The sequence below is a fragment of the Bubalus bubalis genome, chromosome 11, assembly GCF_019923935.1.
Source record: "Bubalus bubalis isolate 160015118507 breed Murrah chromosome 11, NDDB_SH_1, whole genome shotgun sequence".
NCBI classification, from domain to species: Eukaryota; Metazoa; Chordata; class Mammalia; order Artiodactyla; family Bovidae; genus Bubalus; species Bubalus bubalis.
In genome coordinates, this window is record NC_059167.1 from 62975756 (window position 1) to 62999966 (window position 24211).

Sequence of the window (24211 nt, forward strand, 5' to 3'; positions counted from 1 at the left end):
AGGGTTTGGAAAATAGAATTTTAGGTGCTCAAGGAAAAGAAACTAATCCATATTTCCAATGTACTACTTATATTTAACTTCCTTTGTATATATTAATATTTTTATTGTCCTTCACACTGATGAAACTATGGATGAACTCTGTGCAATTGAGTTAGAATTATATGCACTATATAATGATAACTGCATTTACAATTTTATAATTTTATTGTTATATAAACTTTTCTTCTTAATTTTCAATAACTTGCCAAAAATGGCACTGTAGCAGTTTCTGAATGCCAGCTCTCCAAATGAGTGAAAGTGAAAGTTGCTCAGTTGCGTGCGACTCTTTGTGACCCCATGGACTGTACAGTCCGTAGAATTCTCCAGGCCAGAATACTGGAGTGGGTAACCATTCCCTTCTCCAGGGGATCTTTCCAACCCAGGGATTGAACCCAGGTCTCCCACATCTCAGGCGGATTCTATACCAACTGAGCCATAAGGGAATTCCCTCCATATGAGTAATTAGTATTTAATTTTTCAGTGAGAAAGCCAACCTAAAGTAACAATCTTTGTTGATGCTTGCTCAGATCAGGTGGACCAAAACAGCAGGAAGTGCCTCTGACAGATTCCAAGACTCAAGTGTCTTCAACGAGACTTTGAGGATTACAAATATTCAGCGACATCAAGGAGGCCGCTATTACTGTAAAGCAGAGAATGGTCTGGGGTCCCCAGCGATAAAGTCAATCAGAGTGGATGTGTACTGTAAGTAAATGTCCCAGAAATCTATAATTAAGTCAACTGCAGATATGTTTTGTCCTACAACTATTTTTATTGTTACATCTATTGAGAAATACTAGAGTTTGTTCAAAAAAATAGAGATATATTTAGTTGAGAATGACGTCTTTAACGTTAAGATAGCTCATTTAGCATATTTCCTGTAGAATCTCCATTAGAAATTTTCACAGTTTTTATGATTAAATAATACATATTAATTATAGAACATTTAAAAATTAGATTAAAACAAAATAAATATCACTGAAAATCCTATTAATGACTATTAGTGTTGAAGGTATATACTTTTTATCTCTCTATATAAGTATATAAATGCATATTTATATTTGTATAAAGAAAAAATCATGCTGTGGATATGGTGACTGGTTTGTTAACTTAACCTATGTGAATTTCAGTTATTCTTATTTTGTAAAATGCACTTCATGAGTGAACTTACTTGAACTGGCTTGGAAAAGGCCAAAATCTCTGTGTAGACTCTGTTTTGATCCAATTCTGTTAAAAGTAATCAGTACCTAGGGCGATGCTGAGCCTCCTGGAATGTGTTTGTTGATTTATTTTTGTTTTTGGTCTCATTTTTCTGCTCTTGGCTGTTAGCGAATATATTTAAAGTCCTCTTGGTCTCAATACTGTCTTCCCCACCAAAAGAAATTAAGGGCCTACATTCAGTTCAGTTTTTTGTATAGGTTTCTATTGCTCCATTGTCTTTTTTGCAAATACTTACATTTTATTTGTTAACTTTTTAGTGTTACAATAAAAAGATGTTTATTTTTAGTGATTCAGATATAAGTAACAAGTGAGGCGTTCTCATTTTTTTACCCACCTTTCATTCTTTCCTTTTTTTCTTTTCCTTTCAATACAGGATATAGTTGCATAGTTAGGAAAGTGACTGAAATTACATGTGGTTGACCAGATCCTATGCTGCATCTCATGTAATTGTTCAGGTGACTGACAAGTGAGTGACAGGGTTGCATTTGTGATTCACCTTCCACATTCAGGTGCTTTCACTTTTCCTGGAAAGGATGAAAGAGAAGCCCAAGTCCCAATCCCTCTAGAAATTCCCAGACCTTCACGCATGACCTGGAATAATTCAGGCATCTGTATCCCAGAGGCTGCTTTCTCCCTGTTCTTATGGGCCTTCTGGTTGGCCTTACATGTATGTTTCTGAAGAGTATATCCTCTGCCCACCCGCCTCCCAATCAAATATTTATGGTAATATACACTTTTAAAAAAGACTATGTATGGTGTTTTGTTCATATATAATTTTAAATGGCACTAAATTTAATTTAAATGAGTCAAACACTTTTATAATATAACTTTGGCTACCTCATGCGAAGAGTTGACTCATTGGAAAAGACTCTGATGCTGTGAGGTATTGGGGGCAGGAGGAGAAGGGGAAGACAGAGGATGAGATGGCTGGATGGCATCACTGACTCGATGGACGTGAGTTTGAGTGAACTCTGGGTGTTGGTAATGGACAGGGAGGCCTGGCATGCTGCAATCCATGGGGTCGCAAAGAGTCGGACATGACTGAGCGACTGAACTAAACTGAAATGAATCTAACTTTTAGAAAGAACATACATGTGATTTTTGTTATAATTATGGTCATGAAGTTTTATAATACACAACTTGATAACTTAGACACAATTCTAAAATCTTAAAAGTTCTAGTGATTGAATGGATGTTTTGTTAAATATTATTAGTAACTTTTTGCAGCAAAAGCTTATGAGAACTAGTTTGGTGGTGACATCTAACCTGAAATAACTTGAACGCAAAAATAGAAAATACTTTCTCTTCTTTATTTACCCTACTCCATCTGAATAATCATATGTTTTGCTTTGGAAATAATGTGTTTGATTACACAGTATTGCCACAGAGCCTGCTGGGTGTGTTATATAAAACAAGGAATATGTACTGTAATATCTTCCTAAAATCTGAAATATTCAGAAAAACATTTCCCTACGATTTTGAATAAGAGATTGTGAGTTGTGTTCCCACTGCAATACATTTGATAAAACAATAAGATTGTATTGCTGGACTAAAAATCTAATACAAGAGAGAAATGGCATTTTAAAAGACTTTCGAAAAGAAGCTTCTTTTCTCTTCTTACTGCAAAGCCTTTGCAGCACTGCTGTGCATGATTCTCCCTCTTTTCTATTTGCTCAGGGCCCTGCTGCCCACTCAGCTGTGCCGCAGGATCTCAGTTCACATTGCATACTTGGGGGGAACTGACAGCACAAGGCACCTCGCTTCCCCAGGCCCTGTTAGTCTTTTAAGGCCGGTGTCACCTTCCAGGAAACCATGCTAGAAGGCGCTAGTTCTATTACCTTCTTCTTTGATCTACTTTGGGATTTTTCCCACACAACCTGAACTTGACAAACATCTTATTCTTTGTTGTGTAAGTGAAACGTCATGGTGATGCATACCATAGTGGAGTACGACTTTCAATACGTTTTTGATGACAAGGATTTAGTAGAAGGCTGTCTAAAATTATATTACTTGAGACAATAACATGTATTCAGAGAATAACATGTAAACAAGTAGTCCATTCATATGGACTCTATGAATAAATGTGACAGATCTTTTGGGGAATCTATGTTTTATATATAATCTACAGTTTTTAGGCTCAAGTATGTTTTCTTTACATGAATATTTATTCTTTAAAACCTCCCCTATCATTGTCAATAGGAACATGAGTAACGTATTAGTTCTAGATTGAAACTTGACAACCTTGACATCTAAAATTGGTTTATAGTCTTAAGATTCATCTGTTATTTGGATTTTGATTTGATGTCAGACTGGTTGATTGACTAGAAATTCATTTTATAAACCATAAACAATTGAGCAACTTTACTTCAGGTGCTTTTACCTTAATTTTGAAAAATGCAAAAATGATAGGAATAATTTTGTGTTTTTTAATGCTTTAAGCCATAGTTTTAGGATCATCAATACACTATACATTTCTATTTCTTTTTCTAAACTGGTTCATCCACATTGGTAGAACTTGAAATAGTATAGGCATAGAATGCATAGATCATGTTTGCAACAGTCAGCTGAGGTGGACTATGGCTTAGATTTAGCAAAAATTCTAATAAATGGCACTAGAACTTAGCCTTGAGTTCCTCATGATAGTTTGTCTTTTAAAAATCTTCTATAAAGTACCAATTTTATAGCCATCCTGGAGAGATTTCATAACCACAAAAATGTATATCTCACATTAAACCCCATTCAGTGATCGTAAATTTCTAGATTTTATGGCTAATACCATCCTAAAAAAAATTATTCTGATAAGGAAATTTATTTTCTGAAGAGAAACCTGCCACAATGCTGACTGATATAAAATGAGGTGATTTTATTATATAGTAATATAAACATATTTGTGATACTGTGTTAATATTTTGATCAGTTTGGGAAGACTTTTTAATTTGAATTAACAGTTCCTTCCCACATAATTTTCTAAAATGTCTTGTAGTAATTGGACCTTGTAGGTTCCATAAAGAAACTACCAAATGTACTATTATTATTCTCTTTGCTGTTTCAGTCTAGAAAATAGTTTACTCAGTGCTACTGTTTGGAGAAGATATACCTGTTTTTCAGTTTATCATGACCTATGATTCCTTTCTAAGCATTTCAAAATGAATATAATTTCTTTAAAAAGTATATTTATAAACAAACAGATTTCATAACCAGATAACTTACATTTAAAAAAGAAATCTTACCTAGTTATTTATACAAATATTTCTGACCCAAAGCTACTCAATTACAATTCTTCATTTGCTGGGAAATAGCTTCTGAGGGTCTGAATACTAACAGCTATATGTTTAAGAAAAAATAAAGAGTTAGTTCTACTTAAACCTACTGTTTTCAAAATATTCATTCTTTGTGTCTTCTCCCTGAAACTATACTAAAACAATAATAAAGGAATACAACAATAGCCAAGCATGTGAACAGTGATAGAGAAAGTGGAAGAGGAGTTGACAGAAAAACAATTTTGTAGGAAATAGATCAGGAAATGACCACTGTTCAACATACTGAAGAAAGCTTGAATCAAAGCTGTCAGTATGGAGGATAAAATGTGGCACAGAATTATAGAATCATTAAAAAAGTCAGGAATTGGAGACATCACTTAGCTTTTAGACTGTCAGTCAGTCAGTTCAGTCGCTCAGTCGTGTCCAACTCTTTGCGACCCCATGAATGTCTCATGGTGACAGATAATGGGCCTTGCCCACTGGGAGCTTACAGTCTAAGTTGTCAAATTACTAAGCTGTCAGATGATTTAAAAACTAGGCACAAGATATAGTGGAATAGATACTGTACTTAAAGTTTGATTAGACTTCTGTAGGAATCATGAATGTTTTGGTCAACATTGACAAAATATTGGCCCAGGAAAATTCCAGAGAAAAACAATATTTGAGGTAAATCTTGATGGAAGTAACGCTGTGACAGTGGCGGTGAAGTGAGAATACATTTGGCAGAATATACAGGATGGAGGAAGTCCCAGAAATACTATGTGATTATTACTTTTTATAGAGAATTAATATCAGCTGATATTAATATAAGCAAGTTTTATTGGTTTGTTTTATTTTATTGTTATTAAAGAAGTATATTTTATGTGTCTAGACTACAAATAAGTTTTAAAAAACATTTAGTAATCACTGGCAAGTATTTATTTTAAAAAATGAATATACTGAAATATTAACTGTTCCAATTAAATCTTATAAAATGAAAATCCATTATATACTTGCTGGAAAATGCACATAAATTTTAGCCTAAAATTTTGGCAACAATTAAAATATTCCTCAAAATATTATCACTTATCTGTTATACATTTCAGTTCTGTTCAGTTCAGTCACTCAGTCATGTCTGACTCTTTGCGACCCCATGAATAGCAGCAAGCCAGGCCTCCCTGTCCATCACCAACTCCCGGAGTTCACTCAAACTTGTGTCCATCGATCGGTGATGCCATCCAGCCATCTCATCCTCTGTCGTCCACTTCTCCTCCTGCCCCCAGTCCCTCACAGAATCAGGGGCTTTTACAATGAGTCAACTCTTTGCATGAGTTGGCCAAAGTATTGGAGTTTCAGCTTTAGCATCAGTCCTTCCAATGAACACCCAGGACTGACCTCCTTTAGAATGGACTGGTTGGATCTCCTTGCAGTCCAAGGGACTCTCAAGAGTCTTCTCCAACACCACAGTTCAAAATCATCAGTTCTTTGGCGCTTAGCTTTCTTCACAGTCCAACTCTCACATCCATACATGACCACTGGAAAAACCATAGGCTTGACTAGATGGACTTTTGTTGGCAAAGTTATGTCTGTGCTTTTGAATATGCTATCTAGGTTGGTCATAACTTTCCTTCCAAGGAGTAAGCATCTTTTAATTTCGTAGCTGAAATCACCATCTGCAGTGATTTGGGAGCCCCAAAAAATAAAGTCTGACACTGTTTCCACTGTTTCCCCATCTATTTCCCATGAAATGATGGGACCAGATGCCATGATTTTAGTTTTCTGAATGTTGAGCTTTAAGTTAACTTTTTCACTCTCCTCTTTCATTTTCATCAAGAGGCTTTTTAGTTCCTCTTCACTTTCTGCCATAAGGGTGGTGTCATATGCATATCTGAGATTATTGATGTTTCTCCTGGCAATCTTGATTCCAGCTTGTGCTTCCTCCAGCCCAGCGTTTCTCATGATGTACTCTGCATAGAAGTTAAATAAGCAGGGTGACAATATACAGCCCTGATGTACTCCTTTTCCTATTTGGAACCAGTCTGTTGTTCCATGTCCAGTTCTAACTGTTGCTTCCTGACCTGCATATAGGTTTCTCAAGAGGCAGGTCAGGTGGTCTGGTATTCCCATCTCTTTTAGAATTTTCCACAGTTTATTGTGATCCACACAGTTAAAGGCTTTGGCATAGTCAATAAAGCAGAAATAGATGTTTTTCTGGAACTCTCTTGCTTTTTCCATGATCCAGCAGATGCTGGCAATTTGATCTTTGGTACCTCTCCCTTTTCTAAAACCAGCGTGAACATCTGGAAGTTCACAGTTCACATATTGCTGAAGCCTGGCTTGGAGAATTTTGAGGATTACTTTACTAGCGTGTGAGATGAGTGCAATTGTGTGGTAGTTTGAGCATTCTTTGGCACTGCCTTTCTTTGGGATTGGAATGAAACTGGCCTTTTCCAGTCCTGTGGCCACTGCTGAGTTTTCCAAGTTTGCTGGCATACTGAGTAATTCAGTCTAAATACAAGTGGTTTAAAATCTATATAAGAAGAGTTACATTCCCAGATCTTTCACATTTCACACAGTTCAACACCAAACTATCTCTGTTCTCTTACCAACTTCCTAGTTAAATCCCTACAGATGACTAGAAATTTATTTTTATGATATGTCCATCCAGAGAAACTTTGTTCTAAGAAATGTGAAATAATCAAAAACAAAAGGCAATATACTCTTTAATTAGAGTTATTAAATGTAAGTTTATATATTCTTCACAGCCCCTTTTCACACTTGATTCTGAGAATGCCTTTCTGTAGGAATATTGGAGAACCTATCTAGTAAAACTGATGAACTCTGGATAAACAGCTACAGATCCTGACAAGGTGATCCTTGGTGAAACAGGGATATACTAATACACTCACAGTGAAGGCCACTATTGATCAACAGAGCTACCAATAAGCTGTTTTATAACTGAGTGTTAGGTGTGAGTATACCAGATGACCAAATATTTGAGATAGTCATCTAAAAAACAAGGGAGAAACCAAGAAAAAGAAATGGGGAAAAAAACTCAGGAAACAAAAATGCTGCAAGGAACAGAACTACAAAGTAAATGACAGTTATATATATTTTTAATTAGTATTCCCAGAGAAAAAAGGGAAGTGTTGCAATCATATAACAAGAATAGGAAAATAGAAACAAGGAATTTTCAGAGGACATCAATGAACTCTTAGAATAGTAAAAATGTTACTATATAAAATCAATAAAAGGGGTGGAAAATCTTACAGAGAATAAAACAATCAAAGGGATAGAAGAAGGAGAAGATAATAAAATTAGAGAATTTGTCCAGCTAATCTAACATTTGAATAGAATTACAAAATAAAAAGAGATTAAGAAATTATTTTCTAAAAAATATAAAACTATCTCATATTTAGACAGGGAGAAAGCAATGGCACCCCACTCCAGTACCCTTGCTGGGAAAATCCCATGGATGGAGGAACCTGGTGGGCTGTAGTTCATGGGGTCGCTAAGAGTCAGACACGACTGAGCAACTTCCCTTTATGGCAACCCACTCCAGTGTTCTTGCTTGGAGAATCCCAGGGGCGGGGGAACCTGGTGGACTGCCGTCTATGGGGCCGCACGGAGTCAGACACGACCTAAGTGACTTAGCAGTAGCAGTATTTAGACAAATGTTTTCAATTACAAAGCTTCCACTACGTGTCTAGCACATAGAGTAAGCAAGATCTTCATCAAAACTCATTCACTTGCAATTTAAAACACTAGGTCTTAAACATTTCCAATGAATTTTTCATTTTTTTCCCCAAAATAATCATATATCAAGAATTAAGAATCAAAATGACATAGTAAAAGTTAAGAAGCTAGGAGATGTCTGAGTAAAACTTTTGAAATTCTGAAGGAAAATGGTTTTCAAACTAGAATTTTCCACCCAACCAGACATATTTTTTCAGTTATTAAAGAAAAAAAAAACATTTTTAGATTTCCAATTTTTTTCTGCTATGTTCCTTTTCTTTTGACACTACTTTAATGAATGTTCTACCAGAACTAATTTAAAATATAGGGTATTGTATATAAGAGAGTATAGAATGGGCTCCCAAAGTGATATTGAAGCAAAACACCATGATGATAGCTATGCTGTGGAACTCAAGAACATTCAAGACAGACTGAAGCTGCCAGAAGAGCTTTCATGAAGGATGTCTTCATAAAAGAGATGCAACTGGTGGATCATTTGATGTATTAGAGAAGGATTCTACACTTCTCATAGAAAAGTTGATAATATGGTAATGATGGGTGTGTACATGATTGAAGAAACAACTTGTGGGTGTTATTAATGAACACAAAAAAGTTATTTGAAATGAATTGTAATTGAAATATATTACAAAATTCAACTCTGAAGATAGACTTGTGTAGTCAGTGGTAATAATAGCAGTTGACTTAACAAGGGAGAAGGCAATGGCATCCCACTCCATTACTGTTGCCTGGAAAATCCCATGGATGGAGGAGCCTGGTAGGCTGCAGTCCATGGGGTCGCTAAGAGTCGGACACAACTGAGCGACTTCACTTTCACTTCACTTAACAAGTAGGATGTAAATATAAGGAATATGGGGAAGGAGGAAAGTTGGTATAAGAGAGAAAAAAACTTCTCTCAACAGGTAGAAATCAGTAAGCCAATGTGAAAATGGAAGAAAAGAATCTGTTAATAGCAGTTGAAGTGAAGTGAAGTGAAGTGAAGTCGCTCAGTCGTGTCGACTCTTTGCGACTCTGTGGACTATAGAGTACCAAGCTCCTCTGTCCATGGGCTTCTCCAGGCAAGAATACTGGAGTGGGTTGCCATTTCTTTCTCCAGGGGATCTTCCCGACCCAAGGATCAAACCCAGGTCTCCTGCTTCGCAGGCAGATGCTTTACCCTCTGAGTCACCAGTAATAGCAGTTAAACTTCTATAAATATGAAGGCAAAACCAAGAATAGTTGCAAGATGCATTAGAAAAGGTTGCCTTGGCGTATTAGAAGTACTTGAGGTTGTGTTTTATATACTTATTTGACTTTCTAACTTATGTGCATGTATAATTTGATAACTTTCAATTCATAAAATATAGATTTGAAGATTTTGCCTTGAGGCATTGTTATTAAGCTCCTAGAAGTGAAAACTAATCTCATTCCAAATTTTATCAGAAGATTGTTGTCAATTCTAATTATATTTACACTTTTCTTTAATTCTCCATAAGAATTGACACTTCTGATATTTTTTAAATTAATTTATTTTTTATTGAAGGATAATTTCCTTACAGAATTTTGCTGTTTTCTGTCAAACCTCAACATGAATCAGCCATAGGTATACATATATCCCCTCCCTTTTGAACCTCCTTCCCATCTCCCTCCCATCCTCTAGGTTGACACAGAGCCCCTGTTTGAGTTTCCTGAACCATATAGCAAATTCCCATTGGCTATCTATTTTACATATGGTAATGTAAGTTTCCATGTTACTCTTTCCATACATCTCACCCTCTCCTCCCCTCTCAATCTAGAAAAATGGTACTGAAGAATTTATTTACAGGGCAACAGTGGAGAAACAGACATAGAGAATTGACATTCTTTGATATTTGACACCAACAAAGTTGACTGAAAAGCTTTAAGAAAAGGATAGACGACAGCATAGGGAATGTTGTTGCCACATTCTAACTAATTCCCCCCCCCAACCAAAAAAAAAAAAAAATTGATAGAGTAAAACTCTTTCACAACCATTTGTTTACTGGTGGTTTATGATGAAACATTAACAAAGTAAAGTTTGACCCTTCTTCATGCAACAAATATTTGAGAGACTGTTCAAAATATAATCCCATTAAATTTTGTGAGGCTAAAAAGGAATTTATTAATATTATAATTTGTACCTTCATTGAGTTTGAAGTACTTAAGGAGACAACATGAAATATATAGTTTATTTAAATGGGACCTAAATGTTAAGCAAGAAAATAAATAACATGCATAACACCACACAACATGAATGATGTGTCAGACGGAGCCAAAAATGTATAGCAAAATGTTACTGTGGCCTCTGATCATAAAAGAAGTAGGATTTACATTGAAGCTTGAAAGATGGGGTTTGATATACATTTCTGCATGTCTTTTGGCATTTTTTTGTCCTGAACTCTGTTTTTCAAGGCTGTTTGTATAGCAGACAGCCTTATATGTTAGAGGTTGTGTCTGCCTCCAGGTCTGAAGAAGATTTGCTTCCTGATCAGGATATTGAAGGCAATGTCTCCCTTAGGGGCAAAGATTAGGCAGGTTTGCTAGCAGGACCTTTTAAAGATCAGAAGTTTCCTAAATTCAGAATTCCTTAACTGTGTCACAAACTGATACAACATTTATCTAGACTCCTTTCACATTGCTCCTATTGAAACTGAGGGAGAGAACTTATAAAGTTCTCATCTGAGACTTGGATAATAAAGTCCTAAGTTCTGACCCAGGAGTCATCTTCTGTCAGCTTCCATGAAGTTCTGGCAAACTAATGTTAGCTAGTAAATTGAAAAACATACAACTCTTCAGAGTTCTTGACACAATAGATTTAAATAAGTAGAGGGGAAAGCCAATGCTCTTCTGTAATGAGTGAGCTGTCTGATTAGAAATACAGAAGACAGAACTGTGCTTGGGGGAACAGTGACTCAAATGGTGGGTTTAGAAGAAAGAAAGCTTAATTTGCAAAGTGGGCTGTCATATTGTGTTAAGATTTTACTGCTAACGTTTTCAGATGATATGAATGACCATCTGCTGTTTATGTGAAATGTAAAATGAAGAAATTATAATTTTAGGACTTCAGAATTACTGATGAGAGCCAGCATTCTCCTAATATTAATACTGGTTCACTTGCCCAAAGAAGCAATGGTCACTCAAAAGACAGTATCTGTCTTTGGAGGAAGAGAGTATAGTCTATGTAAAAAAAAAGTAGATTCACAGAATTTTGAAGTTCTCATACTGAAATAAATATTACTTTGAGATTCTTAAGGGCATTTAAACAATTTTTTGAGAATATGTTTCTGTAATTCTTTCACTTATTCTCAGCCATGACTGTATTGCTCATGGGGTAATGGAGGTCATACAACTTTAAAGGTTAGGGTTTGATTAAAACATATTTTTAAATCAGAAAGAAATTAGATTCAGGGGCATTAGCTTAATAAGTTTCCATCTGTGCAGACACTGTTCACACATGAGACAAATCTTTTCCAATATCTATTAAACATAAGCCTTCTAAGGCATCTTATTTCTGAACATACTACCCACTTTCATTTCACTTAGGTAGATTGTTGCATTTCATTATATTCAGAACAAGTGGCAAATTTTTTGTCCTTGTCTGTTAGATTTGTTTTACCTGAGAAACTAACGGGAAATTAGGATGACATGTTATCAATTTATTCTTCAACTACAATTTACCTGTGTTAGAAAGAATGGTAAACTTCACAGTTAAAAAATATCGACAGTGAGTTATTTGAGTTTATTTTCATTAGACTCACCAACATGACTTCTGGACAACAAAGTTTAGAAAGAGGTCTACAACAACTAATGGGGATTCTGGTAGCAAGATAAACTCTGGAAGAAAAATAATGTCTTAAGTCAATCTCATTAAGCATAATTGTCTTAGCACCACCCCTTTTCCCCAAACATCAGCCTTGGATTTGGAAGGTCTTAATGATGTTTGATGTGGTAATTACAATGCTTATTAAAAATGGGTTGCTGTCATGGTAATTAGCCTGTTAATAAATTTCAAGACAAAATTTTGCAAATTTTTTGTATGCTGCCAATGAAGAATGCTTACTTATCAGAGTTATTTACTCATGGGAAACATAACCAATCTAATTCCCAAGTAGTATTAGCATTACCAATAAAAGAACTTAATAACACACAAAAAACCCTTCAGTGAAAGCCACAGTGAGAATGTAGAGACTCCTATCAAACCGTGTCAACATCATGCTGAGAATACTTGAATTCCTGTAATCTTAGATATGAATGGGCAGATAAAGCTATATATTACATTCCTTTTAAACCCATCTAATTTCTTCTGCTTAGAGTCTTACATAAAGTATACTTAGCTACTGTAATATATCTTCAACTTACAAATGCTTGTCCAGTTCTTTGTGCCACTTTTATAGATTTTTAAAAAATGTCAATGCCTTTCCTAGAATTTTTAGTATGCAAACATATGTCTACTCTCCCTTTCAGGTGGCCATTTAGAATATTTTAACAGTGGCATTCTGACCCCCTGCAGTTTTTTTTTAACTGATTTATTATTTCCACTTAATTTATTGTTCTTGATATGAGAAAGTTTCCAAATATTTTAACTTATAGTGGGCTTTCATATCACGTTTAAATTTGTCAATATTTCCCCAAACAACTTTAGATATCTGCTAATCCATAGTGTAAATTGGAAGTGTAATCCATATAATCAAGAAATTTACTTTCTTGATAATAAAAATATTTGACTTTTGAAAAAAAAAAGCAATAATATTTTCACTGTATTGATTTGAATTTGGCTTGTGGAAAAAATATTTTTAAATAGACATTTGAAAATGTACATTCTGTTAACATATTTGTGCAGTTAATCGTATTGTAGCCTAAAGGCAAAATATTATATTTCATCCTACTTAATTTCACCTTATTTTTCACCTTGGTGCTGCTGCTGCTAAGTTGCTTCAGTCGTGTATGACTCTGTGTGACCCCATAGATGGCAGCCCACCAGGCTCCCCCGTCCCTGGGAGTCTCCAGGCAAGAACACTGGAGTGGGTTGCCATTTCCTTCTCCAGTGCATGAAAGTGAAAAGTGAAAGTGAAGTCACTCAGTCGTGTCTGACTCTTCGCGACCCCATGGACTGCAGCCCACCTGGCTCTTCTGTTCATGGGATTTTCCAGGCAAGAGTACTGGAGTGGGGTGCCATTGCCTTCTCCAAATGCCTAATAAACATTGCCTATTTCATACCTGTTCACTGCTTCTTATTCAGAGAACATAATAATGGAGGAGTTGCTTGTAAACCAATTTAGTCATATCTTTATCAAGCCTTCATTATTGATCAAACACAACCTCTTAAGCATTATTCACAGAGCATCTATAGGAATCCTTTCCTGATTCCATAGACACAACAAAAGTAGCTAGAAGCAACTTTCTCTCAGTTGCTCTGCACCTGTTCCTACTGCCTTTAGGTCCTTGTGCTCATTCATCCTGATTCTGAAAATCCAAAGCTTTCAAAACTTTCTGGACTGGAGGCACCCAAAGACATTTCCAATTAAAATCAGTCAGTTTGCAATTTTGAGGACCTGCTATATGGAAAACATTCTAACTAGAAGCTATTGTGAGAGATTAAAGAAAAATTACAAGGCCTTTGCCTTAAAAAAGTTAATAATTAGTTAGAGATTTGAAAAATAGCCATAAAGACAACATGGTTGAAGAATAGGCTGGCTAGTAAAGTGAATATGTGTATAAAAAATACTAAAGAAAAGTGATACAAAATATGACATCAGTTAGAAAGTCTTTCCATAGGTATATTAAGGAATTCAAGAAAATAGATACAATTATTACATCAATGTGCATTTAACTGCTTAGTTGTTAGTTGTGTAAAACTGAATTCTTAAACAAACTTACTTACTGATAAGTAAGATTGCTGGGAGAAAGATCAACTACCTCAGATATGCAGATGATATAACTCTAATGACGGAAAGCAAAGAGGAACTAAAGAGCCTCTTGATGAAGGTGAAAGAGGAGAGTAAAAAAGCTGGCTTGAAACCCAGCATTCAAGAAACGAAGATCATGGGATCCAGTCCCATCAATTCATGACAAATATAAGGGGAAAAAGTGGAAGCAGTGACAGATTTTCTTTTCTTGAGCTCCAAAAATCATTGCAGACTGTGACTGCAGCCATGAGATTAAAAGAAGCTTGCTCCTTGGAAGGAAAGTCATGACAAACCGAGACAGCATATTAAAAAATTAAGTCATCATTTTGCCAACAAAGATCTGAATATTCAAAGCCATGGTCTTTCTAGTAGTCATATACAGATGTGAAAGCTGGATCATAAAGAAGGCTGAGCTTAGAACTGATGATTTTGAGTTGTGGGACTGGAGAAGACTCTTGAGAGTCCCTTGTACAGCAAGGAGATCAAGCCAGTCAATCCTAAAGTGAATCAACCCTGAATATTCATTGGAAGAACTGATGGTGAAGCTGAAGCTCCAATACTTTGGCCACCTGATGCGAAGAGCTGACTCATTGGAAAAGACACTGATGCTGAGAAAGACAGGGTAGGAAGAGAAGAGGGCGACAGAGGATGAGATGGTTGGATGGCATCCCTGACTTAATGAACATGAATTCGAGCAAACTCTGGGAGATAGTGAAGGACCAGGAAGCCTGGTTTGCTGCAGTTCATGGAGTTGCAAAGAGTCGAACATGACTTAAGTAATTGAACAACAAAAGCAATGTTTTTCACAAATATTGAATATTCTGATGAGCAACTATGTTAATATTTTTATGCTTATATTTACCAACAAGTGGAAGCAAAGTCTTTGTATCCAAATGCAGTAAAAGTTCTTTCTCATATCTAAAAAGTATTTTTAAAAGTTTCATCTGTCATTTCAAAATGATAAATTCATTAATTAAATGGAGTAAAAGGCCCTTGAGAAAACAGACCACAGAAATCTCTGTGAAATTGCTTAGCCTAAAATCAAATGGCAGACATGTGTTCCTACTGAGTGAACCAGAGATTTGAGATTGGCATTCAGTGTTCTGAGTTCCAGTTCATTGACTCTCTGAATCCAGTTTTCTCCCTGAGGATAAAGTCTACTACTTTCAAATCTAGATTGCATACATATTTCATTAAAAAAAGAAAAAAAAGCAATATATTTATAAAATAATGTGAACTAATAAAATGATTTAAATGTATGAAGATGTATGAAGATGTATTCTGAAAATGTATGAAGATGTTTAATTAGATTTGTTTCACATATTTTTAAATCTAGAAAGTTCTGAGTCTCACTGAAAGGATAAGTAAAAGTTTGAATAGTAAAGTATTGCACATGAAGCTGTTATGTGACTAGTAGTTTCTCTAACTTTATTAAGAATGTATTATACTCTCAAATTTATAACAGTCCCAAGAAAATCTAGCAAACTTTGCTTCTGCAGCTCTGTCTATACCATGAGTCAGATTAAATTATTTGAATTATTAATTCTTGGCTACCTTTATAAGATAAGGTAGACAGATTCTTGTAAAGGGTAAAAAAGTGATTAGATTTACACAAACTAAGAAGTTGTTTAAAATTAAAATGAGTCCTACCTCCAATATTAAAGCAAATTTATTTAATTCTTTTTCTTTTGACATTTAAAGAAAATAGTTCTTTTCAGTCTGGTCAAGGACATGAAACATCTTACCTTTCTTTGATACTTCATATTTTGAAAGACTTAGCTCTGTTTTCTTGATAGAGGGAGAAGTTTAATTAACATTTTTAGCATCTGTCCCAACTGCTATGTGTGTGTGCCAAGTTGCTTCAGTCATGTCCAACTCTGCGTTCCCATGCACTGTAGCCCACCAGGCTTCTCTGTCCATGGGATTCTCCAGGCAAGAGTACTGAAGTGGGTTTCCATTTCCTCCCCCAGGGGATCTTTTCTGGCCCAGAGATTGAACTCGTGTCTCCTGTATCTCCTGCATTGGCAGGCAGATTATTTACCACTGAGCCACCTGGGAAGTCCCATACTGGTATGAAAGTGAAAGAGAAGTTGCTCAGTCCTGTCTGAATCTTTGGAACCCCATGGACTGTAGCCTACCAGGTTCCTCCGTCCATGGGATTTTCCAGGCAAGAATACTGGAGTGGGTTGCCATTTCCTTCTCCAGGACATCTTCCCGACCCAGGGATTAAACCCAGGTCTCCCACATTGTAGGCAGATGCCTCACCATCTGAGCCACCACTGGTATGACTGAACACCAAATATTGAAGTATCTGAAGCATACACCTACTTTCAAACTCTTAAATTGAAAGTGAAATGAAAGCAGTTAAACCTTGGTAGAGAAGAGTACAGTGGTTTTTGTTTGTTAGATTTATTTTGTTTTTGTTTTTTAATTCACTGTCACTTGGGTTTGTCACTGGGCTTAGTATATAAAATCCATGTTTTATGAGGTAACTGTGAAGCATATATGTATTCAAGGCATCCAGATGGCTGTGAATGAAGTAAATGAAGGGTTTGTTCAATTTCAAACATTTTCAGGTGTCCATCCCTAAGTTACATTCAAAATGTGGAGTGAACACATAAAGAAAGGCGTTTAGAAATCTTTTCCAATTTTCAGAATGAGCTAAATTAGAGAAAGGGTAACAGATGCCGTTTTGTAATCCCACCTCCACTATTTTATTCTAGTCCCTCATCCGAACCTCACACCTGGTTCCTGTAGACCTCTTCTACAGCAGCAGTGCTCCCCTTGAGTTTATATGCGTATCATGGCCAGATCAATCTCTCTTCATTCAGGGTTCATCATAATACTTGTCACCAAAAATTCTGCATTCATTCTGTTCTTTTTCACTCATAACCCCCAAATTCCTTGTGCTTGTTTTTCTCCTCCTTTTTGACGTGTAATCCTTCATCTTCCCAAACCAGTGTTCTCCCCAGGTCTCTTCTCTTTCCCCTTCCGCCTGTTCTAGCTGGCCTCGGCCCTCTCCTCTGCTGAGGAGCCTGGGCTTCCTTCCGCCTCCGCACTGTGTTCCTGTTGTGTCTTCTGCATCCTTCTCCCCTCTCTTTTGTCCAGTTTCCCAACCTTGTCTACCATTTAGGATTCCTTGCTGACTGCTTGAATTCTTTCTTCATTTCCACTCTTGGAAATTATAAGTTCATTTTTTTTTTATTTTGTTCTTCAAATAGTGCAATTATCAGGCTCTTTAAGCTACAGGTCTACAGTATGTTTTGTACATCCTCCAGGCTATTTCACAGTTCAGTTTTTCAGATTTTTAGAAAAGTTATGATTAATATACAGTACTTTTGTAACATCACCATGATGAAAAATATTAATATTCTATTAATATCACCCTCTCTATACCCTGAGTTATATCAAACATGAAGCAGGAGAAATGAACTTTATATATAGACTCAAATCATTTGAAGGCAATGTTTGTCATCAAAATAGTCAAGTTGTATCAGATTTTGTTATCAAATGAGTTATGAAAAATCTTTGCTTCAGAATTGTGTAGAAGAAATTGTTGAATCATACATAAAAATTACAGATCTGTGTTAATATTACTGTGTACATTGACAGGTATTATATAATGATTCATAGCTGTAAATTTTGTTTTTGTGAAGGTCTTTTAAACACCCAGAGAGCAAGGATCACCTTATGTTGTTATTTAGTCCTTTCCAGATGACCAGCTCAGTGCTGAATTAGCATAAGGGTATAAGAAACAGGTGTTTGTGGAGGGATAGATTAGTTTCTGAGAGGCACCTAGAACCAAAATCAAACTACTTCATTTAATCTCATTTAGAATGTACATTTGAGTGTTTAGGTTTTCTTAGACTTCTGGCCCCTCTTTTATGACCTCCAAATTCTTGATAAATAGCATATATAACTTAAATCCTGTGGTTCCCCATTCTAGTCATAACATTGCCAAATAAATATTAATAATATGTAAATTCTTTACTGTGTTTTTTTTTTTAAACAACTGCTTAACAATTGTGTGCCAGTGAATTTCCTCAGAGTAAAGATACAGTCAATTAAATGATGGTATATGTTCACTGGGAAAAAGAGAGCTTCTGATAGAGGCAGTTCACTGCAAGAAGATGCTATGCTGTAGTTGGAAAACTCTGAGTTAGAAAACTCAGTTTCTTTCCTTTATTTTTTTTTTTCTTTATAAGTATGAAGCAATGCTGTCAACAAGGGGGTGACATCTGGAAAACAATGCCTTTGAATGGTGTGCTTTGTGGAAGTGAAATTCTACTTTATATGTTATCACACGCAGTGAGCCATTCAGTATTCACTCAATAAACAATTCTTAACTGGTGTATGTGTGGCAGATTTTATATCAATCTTTGTTGGAAACAGAGTGTTATACAAAATCAACACAAATCATATCATGAGAGAGAATACGATCCAGGAGAGATAGGTAAGATACTTGCTGAAATGCTGAGTTAAAATTGAGAAATCATGGTTTCATGTCTTCTTATGTTGTCCCTGAAACTTTCTAAATTATGAACTTTCTAAATTATGAATAAAGACACAAATTTATTGCGTCTCATGGGTTTTTCTTTTTTTATAAATGAATAAATAGAACTAAAATATCCTTAATTGCCACCAGAATTTTTATATTCTTCGATTCTGAATATTTTATAGAAAGATTGCTTCAGATTAAACAGAAAGCATTTAGAGTGAAGATTTTGAGTAAGTGCTGGGGCATGGAAGAGATTAAAGCTCTATTAAACAAAAACTTACTTTTGTCCCCTAAGAACAGTTCTTAATAATTATAACTATATTTTAGTAAATATTGTGGGGTACCTATTAGGCTTTGGGATATTAACATGTATAAAGCATACTATTAGTTGTAGCCGCTTTTGCAAGTGTGAATAGGCATAAGCTCATAAACACAAGGTATATTACAGAAGTTCAGGGAGTTCACTAAATATTGGTATGATTGAAGGAAGAAAGCAATAAAGGAAGAGAAAACTTAGATCTGTTGAGGTGAAGAAGGGAGAATATTTCTGACTGGAAGAATGGGACTGGCCAAGGGTGAATGTGGGATTATATAGTTAGGAGAGCTTGATTCTGTTACTTTGGTGGGAGAGAAATTTGGGTAAAGGTTACAGGGCAAATATTTTCTGGATATTTGGGCAGTGGCCTGGAATGCAAACTTTTAAGTGGTTTACTTATTATTGTGTGGGGAGTGAGGAGCCCTGGTTGAAATGCTGAGCAAGGATATGTGTATTCTTTGAAATGTAGAAAGAAAAAAAAAATCAGTAGAAGTGTGAAAGATGCAGAGAGAAAGCAAGAAAGGCCTCATTTTCTGCACTGTGACTTGGATCACTCAATTTAAATAGCTTTTTGGAGTCTTTACAGCACAATGTTTGGTATCATGGTGAAGTTGTCTTAGAATGATGTAATGTTGGCAATAAAGAAACTCTGGTAAATTTTCATCTTTTAGCATGTTATCTTTCATGAACTCAGCAAAACATTGTGAGCCTGAGCTGTTTTAAACTATTATCAATAAGTGGGTTTAGTGAACACACATTTTTGAGGGTCTACTTTTTATAAAGCAATACTGAGTGTGGAGTGGGTGTTACAATTAATAGGAATTTTGAAAAAGAATGAGAGAGTATATTTTGAAGAACCAAAACATAGTCTTTGTGCTCTAATTTGGAGGACAATGCAAAATCTATCTGAAATGAGGTAACAGTATATGTGCATGCTCAGTGGAATCCAAATCTTTGCAATCCCATGAACTGTATCCTGTCAGGCTTCTCTGTCCATGGACTTTTTCAGTCAGTAATACTGGAGTGGGTTGTCATTTCCTCCTCCTTGGAATCTTTCCAACCTAGGAAACAGATTATATTTTAGAAGATGTAGTTTTTCTTTTTGTATTACATGATTTTCTTTCTCATTGAATTTTATCTTTTTGAAGGACATATCTGCATAACTTTAAAATAACAGTTTTTTTTTCAATTTATTTTTTATTGGAGGTTAATTGCTTTACAATATTGTGTTGGCTTCTGCCATACAACAACATGAATTAGCCATAAGTATACATGTGTCCCTTCCCTCCTAAACCTCCTGCCCACCCCCCACCTCTCCCACCCCTCTAGGTTGTCACAGAGTTCCCTATGATCATAACAGTTATTTTTAATGTATTGTTCCTGAATTTTCTCACTCACCGTAGTAAGTTCTCTCTTCTACATAGTCTCTTTTTTTTTTCGTTATCATCTGTTATCCTTTTTTTTAAATTTTATTTTATTTTTAAACTTTACATAATTGTATTAGTTTTGCCAAATATCAAAATGAATCCGCCACAGGTATACATGTGTTCCCCATCCTGAACCCTCCTCCCTCCTCCCTCCCCATACCATCACTCTGGGTCATCCCAGTGCACCAGCCCCAAGCATCCAGTATCGTGCATCGAACCTGGACTGGCAACTCGTTTCTACATAGTCTCTTATTGCTACGTGTTAAGTCTGTGGTGTTAGACTAAAACAGAAATGAATCACTATAATTGATAATTTTTACTATAATTGATAGAAAAAATGAGATGGAATGACCCCAGTTAATATGCATATAAAATTAATTATTAAACCTTTCAATAAAAATTATATGGCCCTGTCAAAATGTTTACTATGTATGAGCACATTTCTAATTGTAGGGTTTTTATATCTCTTCATACTTCTTTTTCCAAATATTACACTATGCTCACCCTAATTTTTCCTATGGACACCTCTCAGAACTCAGCATTCCACTAACCTTGTTTGAAGACCCCACAGATATACATCTGCTTCTTTGCAACTAAAGTGTGTCCTCAGGAGGTGTTGTTGGAGAAGCTTCTTTCTTCTTCATGGTCCTGAAGCCATATTGTGGTTCTTCTCTCTGGTTATATATCTCAATCTCTTATAGACCTTTAAAAATTATAGATCCTAGTCAACCTCCAGATTCAAAACTAGGTATCTGCCTCAAAGTTTTGAACTTTTTCTACTTTGTCAAAATCCAAAGCGTTCCCTTAATGTTTTTGAAAATCGCTCTTATTTGTTGAGCCTTCTGTCTCCTGAGCATCCGCTTCTCTGTCTGTATCACTGAGCAGTCCTTTTTTGCCCAGTCAGGAAGCATGGCCCATTTGATTTTACTCAAAACTCCATAATTACCAAGTTTCCATGATCACAGTAAACTGTACTGAAACTTGTCCAGCTATGATGGAAGCAAATTTGCATCGCAGAAATACAAACAGCTTTCCCTAGACTTGATGGAATCATTGATCTTGGGTTCTCTCTGTGTATTCAGATGTTTTGTGTCTTCCTGGTGCCTTTCTTCCTTCCCTACATTCTTTTCCTCTTTCTTTCAGTACAGTACAACAGTCTCTCCCACCTGTCACCATTTCCTCCCTCATGAAAAACAGCATCACCTTCCTCTGAAATCTAGTGGGCTCTGTCTCCAGTCCTTCCAATTTCACCTTCACCTTGATCACCTATAATTGTATTTTCAAAGGAGTGATTTCCTTGAGGGAACTAGTTTCAGGTAGTAGATTAATAAAATTCCTCTACCTCATTAGAGTTTCATAAGGAATATCTGGATCTCTGTAACTGCACAGTGCCTAAACAATATCTATGATTGACTCTGCTTGCTTATACTTTTTATGTATAGGTATGTTGAGACCATAAGAGCAAACATTTACCTTCAAGTCAAACATGATGATTGATAACTCTTTCAGGTGTTTTAAACACCAGAATTGTAAAGAAAAGTTATTTTCCAGTATTGCAATGATTTATCTTAACATTGTAGTTAGTTATTATTATAATAATTATATAGAAAGCAGCTCTTTAATGATCATGTCCTAGAATCAAGGTCCATCTAGTCAAGGCTATGGTTTTTCCTGTGGTCATGTATGGATGTGAGAGTTGCACTGTGAAGAAGGCTGAGCGCCGAAGAATTGATGCTTTTGAACTGTGGTGTTGGAGAAGACTCTTGAGAGTCCCTTGGACTGCAAGGAGATCCAACCAGTCCATTCTGAAGGAGATCAGCCCTGGGATTTCTTTGGAAGGAAGGAAGCTGAAGCTGAAACTCCAGTACTTTGGCCACCTCATGCGAAGAGTTGACTCATTGGAAAAGACTCTGATGCTGGGAGGGATTGGGGGCAGGAGGAGAAGGAGACAACAGAGGATGAGATGGCTGGATGGCATCACTGACTCAATGGACGTGAGTCTGAGTGAACTCCGGGAGTTGGTGATGGACAGGGAGGCCTGGCGTGCTGTGATTCATGGGGTCACAAAGAGTTGGACACGACTGAGCAACTGAACTGAACTGAACTGAATCTGGACACTACAGTCAGTAGAGTGGCATCCTTATGACTACAGACATTCAGTCAAGCTGCTGGGTAACAATCCTGGATCTACCCTTGTCAAACCTGTTAAGTGGTGTAACCATATAATCCATTTATTTTCACTTTTTGAATACCATGCAACTAATTCTGCTCATTTTGAAAATGGAGATGATAATAATATCATATATATATATATATGAGTGTGTGCTAAGTCACTTCAGTGGTGTCTGATTCCTTGTGATCCTTTGGACTGTGGCCGCCAGGCTCCTCTGTCCATGGGATTTTCCAGGCAAGAATACTGGAGTGAGTTGCCATCTCTCCTCTCTCTCTCTCTCTCTCTCTCTCTCTCTCTCTCTATATATATATATATATATATATATTTATATAGAGAGAGTTGTTTCAAGGATAAAATTAATCAGGGCATGTAAAGTTCCTAAATCAATGGCTGACACAAAGTCAAAGCTCAGGAAAGTCCTTTTAATTACTACTGACATGTGGCACGATAGGGATATAACAGACTAAGGAGTAATTTCAGGTAGGATAGTCATCATTGTCACCATTTGAAACTTTATACCAATTGATATCTGAGAAAATCACTAAGTTTGCAGGTCCCTTCCAAGGGTTAGGATTGTTAAGTGAGTTAATCTAATCACAAGAAACCATCTACACAGTTACTAGTTTTCTGACTTTGGACAAATTGCTTAATTCCTTATTAAAGGGCAATGATAATCTAGTCCATATAGTTGTTATTGCCTAATTATCACAACTGCATTTACTAGCATTAATCAAGTGCCCACTATTTGCTCAGCAGTGTTGAGCCCATTTTAAGGATTTTACTATTTCATTCTTACAACTATAAAGGTACATGGTAAGAATTCAGTAAAGGATATCTAGAAGAAAAAGTCTAGGAATGAAAAGAAGAGGCAGTGGGATGTATCATATTGATTTTATTTGTTTATGTATAGGTGCAAGAGACTTGAGCACATAAAATAATTATATCATGATTAATATTATTACTCCTCAACAATAATAAAAGTTAACATTTCATAGCATTAACTATGCACTAGGCAGTATTTCAAATACATCGTATGTTAATTTATTAAATTTGCACATTTTTCATTTTACAAATAATGAAATTGAATATAAAGAAACATAAATAGTATAAGACAGCAGGGCTATTTGATGGGATACTGGAGGAAATACAATAAAAACCTCAGATAGGTTACTTGAATAAAATCTAACTTTCTTGCTTTGTAATACCAAGACAGGAAAGAAAAAAATCGAGAAAGATACAGATTAAGTAGGCTGGCAGTGGCTGAGAAGGTGAAGACGTTTTGGTGTACTAAAATAAAAGTCATTTGATGAGAATTTGGACAGAGACAGGCTTAGAGGGCTGAAGAAATTCTGCATATCTGAGCATTTGTGAGGCATGGGAAATGCTGTTTATTTCAAGGAGGGTAGCTTGTGAAACATCATGAAAAGCTATTAGTTTTATCTGTAGGTCCACCAGGCAAGGCAGAGGGAAACAATAGTGAGGCCACGTAGGAAAACAAACTATCTGGGTTTATAATTGCAGGGATAGGCTGCCTATGTGTCATCTCAAGTCTGGGTAAAACATTGTTAAAGGGTGACTCGGGTAGAATGAAACTTACCATCAGTACCTTAATTACCTTTCAGTAGAGGTAATTAAGGAATTTAGA

At 35.9% G+C, this 24211-nt stretch overlaps 1 protein-coding gene across 1 annotated transcript in view; it reads left to right on the top strand.

Annotated features, from left to right (window-relative positions):
- The window catches only part of MDGA2 (MAM domain containing glycosylphosphatidylinositol anchor 2), a 912048-nt gene that overhangs the window by 480052 nt on the left and 407785 nt on the right, over positions 1 to 24211 (top strand). The window contains exon 3 of the mRNA XM_025295819.3: positions 567 to 741. Within this exon, the coding sequence (XP_025151604.2) occupies positions 567 to 741 (175 nt within the window). The remainder of the gene's footprint in view (positions 1 to 566; positions 742 to 24211) is intronic.